We start from the raw sequence: 8,306 nt of genomic DNA, 5'->3' as shown, positions 1-8,306 counted from the left end.
AATATTCTCTCTAATAAAGAAGTATTAACTTTATATGATTCAAATAATAGTTTATTAACATCTAAAACAATATTTAATTACATCCAAAGAGAACGAGATGTTTATTTTGTTGCAGAAGATGATGAGGATAATTGTTTTGGTTGTTATATATCAAAAGCACCATCATATATGGGAATTGGAATAACAGATCAACACCATTACATCTTTTCTTGTTCATTAGAAAGTGATGAAATAAATACATTTGATTATCGGATACTCACTACATCTGTTTACATCCCATTAGATTCAACTATCATTTTTAATTGTCCCTCTGCTTTTTCTGTTGATAACCAATTAAATTGTTCATTCTCTAAAGATATTAATGTCATTTATATGAAGGAACCTAATTCGTATTGTGATGTTTCTAAGTATTTTCCATGTGTAGAAAATCAAAATTCAATTACATTGAAAAGAATACGTTTCTTTACATCAAATACTATTATTAGTGATAATTTGTAGAATATAATTGATTATTAATAACCAATGAGTTAAATCTAGTTTTATTGTTATTAAATAAACATATAATTGAGATAATAAAATAATTTTAGTTGTTAATAAGGAGTTAAACAAATAAGTTTTATAGAATGATGAATATCTTGTTAATTATTGATGATTTATAATAAGAATAATCAATGAAATTACAAAATTAAATTATCTATGAATGTAAATATGTTATTGAATACTACATTACTAGAATTTTGTATTATTGAAAAATATAATTAATTATATTCTAATCAATGATTGTTAATGAAATAATATGATTTCTTCTCTTAAAAAATATGAAAACAATATCATTTCTATTTCTTCAAAAATATTTGTGTTATTATAATATAAGTATGTTTATTCTCATTGTTATGTTATTTATTTTCATTTTATTTGATTTATCTTTTATCTTTAGTTTGATTTAAAATCACATTTATTCTTTTCTTTGTTATTTTCTTATTCTTCTTATTTTCAAAATACTCATTTAATATTCTCTTCGTTTATTTATATTCTTGTTATTCATTATTTCTCTCTTTGTTATAAACATATCCTTATTATTTATATGTTTCTGATGTTTATTATCATCATTAATTGACTCACATCTTATCTTTCTGTTGTTTTAATATTTTAGTTATAGAATTTATCATTCTCTGTATTACTATTTTCTTATGAATAACATGTTATACTCATTTATTCATATTTATTTATCATATTCATATTAAAAACATTCAATTTCATTATATAATATTCATCATTTGTTTTTTAATAAATTAATCCACAAATACTTTCTTAGTTGATTTTAACATCTCGTTCAACATAATGAGATGGAAATATTCCTATTTTCCCTTTACTTTCTCCTTCCCACCATTCTCCTTCTGTAGAAATTACTGTGATCCATTCTCCTTCTTCTAATTTCAATTCACTTTCATTTTGTGGATTATAACTATAAACAACCCTTCCATGAAATACATTTGTTGGTTTTCTGGTGATGTTGTTTTGAATGGAATGTGTTTTGATTGAATTGGTGATGACATCACTCACTTCTAAAATACTCTTTTCTTCATCTTTCCAAAGACCTTGACTTACTCTCTCCCAAATTCTACTATTCATCAGAAGACATCCCCATCCTTCTCTAATAAATCCTTTACCAATACTCTCTGCTATCTCTGGAAATGTTTTAAGAAGCATGTTTCTATCATTCTTTAATTCGTTTCTCATTTCTAAATATTCTTCTTTACTTTCTTGATATTTTTTGGTGATGGAAATTAAATAAGAACATGCTAACTTCTTTCTCTTTTTCTTCTAACTCACAATCTCGTCTACTTAACATTCTGAATTGATTAAGAAATGAATGGAGAGGGATTTCTATATTATCTTTGATGAATGAATTGAAGTGATTTTGTTGAGTTAGAATATCCTGTGATGCATTCAAAATAGAGTTAGTCAGTTGTGTTGCTTTGAGATTGTTTAAAGTCATTTCACATAATGAATAAGAAATCTCAACTTGAAGTAAAGCAGCTTCATGAAGTATGTTTTTGAGTTTGATAATATTTTGTAGTGTTGAGAATAGCTTCTTTTCTGATTCGATGGACTTTTCTCTAATCATCTGATATTCTTGATCAACTGTTTTTATTCTTTCAATTGTAAATAACTTAAAAATCTCATTTCCCATTCTGTTCTTTCTCTTCTAATTCCAATCATCATTTCTTTTAATTCAGTGTCTTTTCATTTTGAAGAACTAATCATCACAACAATTAATAAGTTATTATAAACAACACATCTTGACATAAGAGAAGAAATGAAATGTTCATAAAATGAATCATCAAAAGGATCTAATAATCAAAAATGTGAATAATTCATAAATAATAAATTAATAGAAAGAATAATATAAAAAATAATAAAAATATTAAGTTCAATTTTTAGAAAAAAGAGAAAAAGGAATTTCACGAATTTACAGAAAAAGAACAAGTTCACATCATTCTTGTTTAATTTCTATTTCATCATTTCTGTTTATCATTCTCATCTCATTATGTTATTTATGTCTTGTTTGATTTTATTTAGAAGAGTCATTGGAATTAATTTAATCATAATGACGATGTGATTTGTTGTGTTGTATGTGTTGTAATAAGAATCTATGAAACAAATAGAATAAACAGTATAAAGGGTATAAATAATTTGCCTCACTGTTTTATTCCAATATAATCCACACCTCTTTATTCAAATATTAATAACAAAACTACAGAATAAAAAACAAAAGAAATTATTGTTACTTTCTTATTCTTTATTCAAAAACTTTGACTTAACACATTATGATATGTTTATTGGTTAATTTAATTTGAGACGATAATTTTTATGTTATTCTTTATCAAGTTTTGTAAATAATAGCCCTATTATATTTTCATTGTTTCTAGCTTCATACAGAGAATATCCTTTTTTACTCTATTCACATGACTTACAAAAACTCTATTTCTTTGGTCACTCTTTTCTTCATAAATTAAAACATTCAAAGAGTTTTGTGATGCAAGATGGTATTATTCTTAAAAACTTCAGTTTGTGCTAAAAAAGTCTCTATTATACATTTCTTTAATATCTACACTCAACCCAAATCTAAAATCGTGTTTATATTTGAGTTATTGAAGAAAACAATGATGGTACAGATTGTTCTTCTAAAAATTCAAGGTTATAACTTGTTCGATAACTCAATAACCTTTTTAAAAATCATCAGAACTAGGAAAAATAAGGGTGATATGACAGATAATACCTTTGCGTGTTACTATATCAGGTCTATTTTAAAAAATAAAAGAAGTGATGATAAGATATTAACCAACACTAAACAATTATGTAGGATTTAAACAAAGAGGTACTATAATAAACATTTTTTTTGTTATAACTAATCTACATATTGAACCTTTCTTTAACAAGAATTGGGACTTCAATGCTTTGAATAGTTCTTTCAATTTTCTTATCTTTTTTCTCAGTCTTTTCTTCTTTCTGTTTATGCTGGAGTTGTGTTGATGAAATAAACTTATTTAACCAATTAAGATGACTCTGATCATCTTTTCCAATGCACAACCTTCCAATTGCTGTTCCAGAGAATTCTTTTCTTTCTTGATCAGTAAACCTGCCTAAATTACCATTTCTATTTCCAATTTCTTCAAGATAAAGTTCGTACCGTTTTTGTTTTTTTCCATCTTCAAACTCTCTTTTAATTGAAATATCTTTTAATCTCTTTTTAATTTCTTCTTCATTTCTTTTAGTTTCATTTGGTCCTTTACCAACTTCTTCATTAATTAAGAGTTGATTACTTTCAGTTTCTATTACTTTGTCTTGTTCCTCTTCCCTTCCGAATGTTACTTCATAATCTTTGCCTTTTCGTTTAACGATAATACTTTCTTTTCCATCCCATTGGATGTCTTTAAGAAATCTTTGTGCCTCAATAAAACTCATTCCTGATTTCATCAACATTTCAATCTCTTTTTCTTTTTGTTTAAAATCAATCCCATCTTCGTCATCAACAATATCCTCAATTCCTAATTCAATCTTTTTTCCTTTTCCACCTTGAAAGTATGTAAATCCAGTTGGTTCAAATTGTTCAGTTTCAATCTTTTCTATTTCCCTGATACTCCCTCCCTCAAAAGCACCATGAAATAATTTTTTCCCATTTGAGTCATAAGCGTATTGTAGCCTTGTTTCTTTTAATGCGTTCTTATTGATTTTATATTGACTATCTTTAAGTTTTCTCTTCATCTATCAAGTTATCTTTTATTATTAGTTTATTTTATTATTCTTTTTGTTTAAAATAAAAAATAAATAACAAAAAATTTTTGTTTTATAATTTTAGTAGCATTAATTTAAAAATTGTTTTCTTTAACTACATTTAATAATAACAAAAAAACCTATATTATTTCAAAGGAAATTTTATTTTGTTTTAACTTTTAACAAACTATAATAACAAAAAAAGAGTGAATTAAAAAACAAAAAAAGTAAAATACAAATAACATTACAAATTATAAATATTAAAATTGAGTATTTTTCCAAGATTCCACTTTCATAACTATTTCATCAATAGAAATTAAACGTTCAGTATTAATTTTCCAACAAGATAATAGTAGTTCTTTACAAGGAAAAGGAATTGAGTTTATTAAAGGAGGGCGTTGGCCAAGAACAATATTTAGAATGAGGTCATCTTTAAGATCAATGTCATCAAAAGGAATTTGATTTGTAATTAGTTCCCATAAAATAATTCCGAAACTATAAATATCTGATTTAGTTGTTGGTTTATTACCAGTTAATACTTCAGGTGCTTTCCAAGGAATTGAATCATTTAATGATAAATTAAATCCAAGAGAAATATCACTTAATTTAATTGAATAGTTTTGTTCAACCAAAACATTATTTGAATTTAAATTACCATGAACAATAGGAGGATTAAGGTCATGAAGATAAGCCAATCCTTTAGAAATTTCATTAATAATTCTAAATTTTGTTGCTATTGGAATAATTTTTAGATTAGAATGTAAAACATTAAATAAAGAATATTTTGGCATAAATTCCATTAAAAGATATAAATGAGGATATTCAATTGAATAACCAAAATATTGAATAATACAAGGATGTCTAATTTCTTTTATTGTTTTAATATTTTCTTTAATTTGTTCAAACTCATTTGAGTTATCAATCTTTTGATCTTTTAAAACAAATTTAACACCTTTCCAACTAACCATCCAAATAATACTTTTAGATTTAGTAGAGATTTTGTTATTTAAATATAATTCATTAATATTAATCCACCCTTTAATAATTTCTTTCTTTCTTTTATTATAAATTCTATAAATTACAATAAACATTCCAATTGTAATAAGGATAATAATTAAAGTTGTTAAAACAATAAGAATAATTATTCCATATGATATTTTTTGATTTATTCGAAGTATTACACTATTTGATTTATTTTGTCCATTTAATAAAATAATTATTTCGATTGGTGTAGTTATTCCTTCTGTATTATAAAAACATAATACACATTCTTCATTTAAATAAATTCCTCCAACTCTTGTTTCATTAATCCCTTCACTTGATATTAAACATTCTATATTATTTGATTTAATTATTCCTTTTCCACATACTTCAATTTGTTGATTAGATCCTTTGTTGTCTTTATAAATTCTTGCACTTTCAAATAAAACATCATAATAATCAAATGTAACATTTGTTAATGCTGTTAATGGAAAATTTTCACTAAATACTTGAATTTCAATTTGACTTTGATTTTTATTTTTTGGAGTAATACAACTTATTTGTTGCTCATTTATTTTTTCACTTTCTATTTTAATTCCATTCATTAAACAATAATATTGTTCTTTATTATTAAAATTACTTCCTATAAATGTAATATATGTCCCTCCTTCTATTGGTCCTAATACTGGATAATAATCAATTATATTTAATGCCTCTATTGTAAAAAATTGTATTACTTCTATCTTTGAAATACAAACGATATTTCCTAATCCTCTAAATTGTATCTTTGTTCCTATTTGTCCGTATGGTGGTGAATATGTAATTTCTTTATTTTTAATACAGTCACTACATTCATCATTTACAACTTCATCTTCTAATTCATATCTTTCTGGTTCATTCTCTCCAACTATAACTTCAATATATGATGGTAATCCATATGAATCAAGTGAATAACTAAGTTGTAAATCTATACTGTAAATTGCCATTGTAACACTACTAGGTCTATTCTCTAATAGTTTCATATTAATTGTAGTTGTTTCATTATTACAGGTAGTTGGTCTATACTCAATAGTATTAACTTGGTCAAGAGAATAATTTGGACATTCATGACATTTGAAAGTGTTATTCTATTAATTATTAATTCTCTTTCTATAATTTCAAGTGTCTTCTTTAAACAAACAGAAACAAAAACTGTTAAATTAGAGAAGATGATAAATCGCCCCATAACACACCATATCATCAAAACAATCTCAATCATCTATTCACTTGTTACTTTTTTCAAAGATTTTTTCTTAATTTTTTCATTTTTATTCTTTTAAACCGCCGAAGATAATTAAATTAAAAGAAAGTAAAAAATCTTAAAATAATTCTTATTACTCTAATATTTTGCAAGAAAAAAATATTTCTTAAACCAATAATAAATGAACAAGATAATTTCTTATTTGTCCTTCTTTTCATTTCCAAGTTCAAAATGTTTGCATCTCTTCAAACATTTTTGGAGCTTATACTTGCATTTAGTACATTCGATCTTTAAGACAACCTTTTTGGTTGTTTTAGCCTTCTTCTTAAAGACTGGTTTAGTTTGACCTCCAAAACCTTGTTGTTTACGATCATATCTTCTTTTACCTTGGACATGGAGTGAATCTTTTCCCTTTTTATATTGAGAAACTTTATGAGGTGTATGTTTGTCACATCTTGGGCAATAGGTCTTTCTGGTCTTTGGGACTACAACCATTGTCTGAATTTTAGGGTTATTTTTTCTTTTTAGTTCCTCTCAGGTTTCTTATATTATTTTTATTATATGTTTATTATAATTGTGCTATTAATTATAATATAGTCAAATACCATTATAAAATGGAAATATTAAAATTTGTGTGATTGGTGTGGAATGAAATAAGATTAATTAGAGAAAAATGAAAGATTTTTATTTCATTAAATATTGGATAACATCTGATGAAATTGGGAGATCTGAAGATAAAGAAGAGGTGTTTGTTCTTATACAATAACCAAAAAGTGATCTTCTAAAAAGAACTTCAGGATCTGTTTCAGTTTCAAAGAAATTTGATTCTTGAAGAGAAGGAGGGGAGTTCTTAATATATTTTACATAACATTCATTCCGAATATATAACGCTTCTTTTCTATTCCATTAATATGTGTTATATTGACTTTTAGATTTAATAAAATTATAAGATAATTTGAAATGAAAGAACAAACTTAATAGGTTTTTTAGCATTTATAGGAATTTCTTTCCATAAAGTCCAGTTAAATAATTTTTCTAAATCACTATTTTGACTTGTTGGTGGCATAGAATTAACAATACTACAATAAGCCATTGGAGAAATTTTTAAACAACCACTTAAAACACATTGTGTAAAAACTCTAAAAGGTAAAACATGATATGCATCAATAACTAAAGCGTCAACAGTTTCTCTTTGTCTTGCTTGTAAACCGAATTGATGAAGACAATCTTCGATACAAGCATAAAAATGAATTTTTTCTAATATAAGATTATAAGTATGTTTTTCTTCTTCAATACCAATTTGATTTTTATATTTTTCTTTTAAATAATTATCAAAATTAGTGTAACAATGAGAGATACAATGATTTAATAATTCATCATATTTTCTGACAAACTCCTCTTGTCCTTTTAAGTTTTGACCTTCAACAGAAAAAGAGTTTAAGAAAATTAAATTTAAACATTTCTTAAATTCTTTTTCCCAAATATTTCTTTCCATTGGTGTTCTAATTCTTTCTTTTTTTTCAGTAGGTAAACGACCAAATAAAGGTAATCTTATTTCACAAATTTCTGGTTGTTCTTTAATACTTTTAACATCATATGAAATAGGAAAGAAAAATAGTGCTTGAAAATAATGTTCCATTTGTTGAGGTGGAAGACCTTTTAATTTAGAACAACGTATTTCAGCAGGAATACCATAAGTAAAGAAATCAATCAAATAATCTGCAGTAATATTTTCAAATTTAATTGGTAGAAATGGAACAATAGTAAAAGGGACATCTTTAGTTTGACTTAGTGTTACATTATGTTG

The 8,306-nt window shown here is 24.9% G+C and overlaps 5 protein-coding genes across 5 annotated transcripts in view, besides 9 other annotated features; 1 reads left to right on the top strand and 4 right to left on the bottom strand.

Moving 5' to 3' along the window:
• EDI_308390 (uncharacterized protein) overlaps window positions 1-498 on the top strand; it is a gene marked incomplete at both ends in the record, with an annotated part of 956 nt that extends 458 nt beyond the window's left edge. The window contains one exon of the mRNA XM_001739808.1: window positions 23-498. Coding sequence (XP_001739860.1) covers window positions 23-498 — 476 coding nt within the window. The remainder of the gene's footprint in view (window positions 1-22) is intronic.
• A 39-nt stretch (window positions 499-537) lies between these two features.
• Window positions 538-586: a sequence feature (AT_rich).
• Window positions 587-740: 154 nt separating this feature from the next.
• Window positions 741-769: a sequence feature (AT_rich).
• Window positions 770-874: 105 nt separating this feature from the next.
• Window positions 875-1,061: a microsatellite.
• A 149-nt stretch (window positions 1,062-1,210) lies between these two features.
• Window positions 1,211-1,297: a sequence feature (AT_rich).
• Window positions 1,298-1,311: 14 nt separating this feature from the next.
• On the bottom strand, window positions 1,312-1,740 carry EDI_308380 (dab2-interacting protein, putative; the record flags this gene model as incomplete). The annotated part of the gene is made up of 1 exon (XM_001739807.1): window positions 1,312-1,740. The coding sequence occupies one exon, from the start codon at window positions 1,738-1,740 to the stop codon at window positions 1,312-1,314; it is 429 nt and encodes a 142-aa protein (XP_001739859.1).
• Window positions 1,741-2,372: 632 nt separating this feature from the next.
• Window positions 2,373-2,432: a sequence feature (AT_rich).
• A 985-nt stretch (window positions 2,433-3,417) lies between these two features.
• EDI_308370 (uncharacterized protein) lies at window positions 3,418-4,269 on the bottom strand (the record flags this gene model as incomplete). Its single annotated transcript, XM_001739806.1, has 1 exon — window positions 3,418-4,269. One exon carries the CDS (start codon window positions 4,267-4,269, stop codon window positions 3,418-3,420), a length of 852 nt encoding a protein of 283 aa, XP_001739858.1.
• A 13-nt stretch (window positions 4,270-4,282) lies between these two features.
• Window positions 4,283-4,546: a sequence feature (AT_rich).
• On the bottom strand, window positions 4,539-6,245 carry EDI_308360 (serine-threonine protein kinase, putative; the record flags this gene model as incomplete). Its single annotated transcript, XM_001739805.1, has 1 exon — window positions 4,539-6,245. The coding sequence occupies one exon, from the start codon at window positions 6,243-6,245 to the stop codon at window positions 4,539-4,541; it is 1,707 nt and encodes a 568-aa protein (XP_001739857.1).
• Window positions 5,281-5,309: a sequence feature (AT_rich).
• A 797-nt stretch (window positions 6,246-7,042) lies between the features above and the next one.
• Window positions 7,043-7,075: a sequence feature (AT_rich).
• A 108-nt stretch (window positions 7,076-7,183) lies between these two features.
• The window catches only part of EDI_308250 (uncharacterized protein), a gene marked incomplete at both ends in the record, with an annotated part of 1,716 nt that continues 593 nt past the window's right edge, over window positions 7,184-8,306 (bottom strand). The window contains 2 exons of the mRNA XM_001739804.1: window positions 7,184-7,397; window positions 7,474-8,275. Of these exons, the coding sequence (XP_001739856.1) occupies window positions 7,184-7,397; window positions 7,474-8,275 (1,016 nt within the window). The remainder of the gene's footprint in view (window positions 7,398-7,473; window positions 8,276-8,306) is intronic.
• Window positions 7,803-7,839: a sequence feature (AT_rich).

The sequence above is a fragment of the Entamoeba dispar genome, genomic scaffold, assembly GCF_000209125.1.
Source record: "Entamoeba dispar SAW760 scf_1105229462453 genomic scaffold, whole genome shotgun sequence".
In the NCBI taxonomy this organism is placed as follows: Eukaryota; Evosea; order Mastigamoebida; family Endamoebidae; genus Entamoeba; species Entamoeba dispar.
This window is presented reverse-complemented; position numbering and strand designations above follow the sequence as displayed.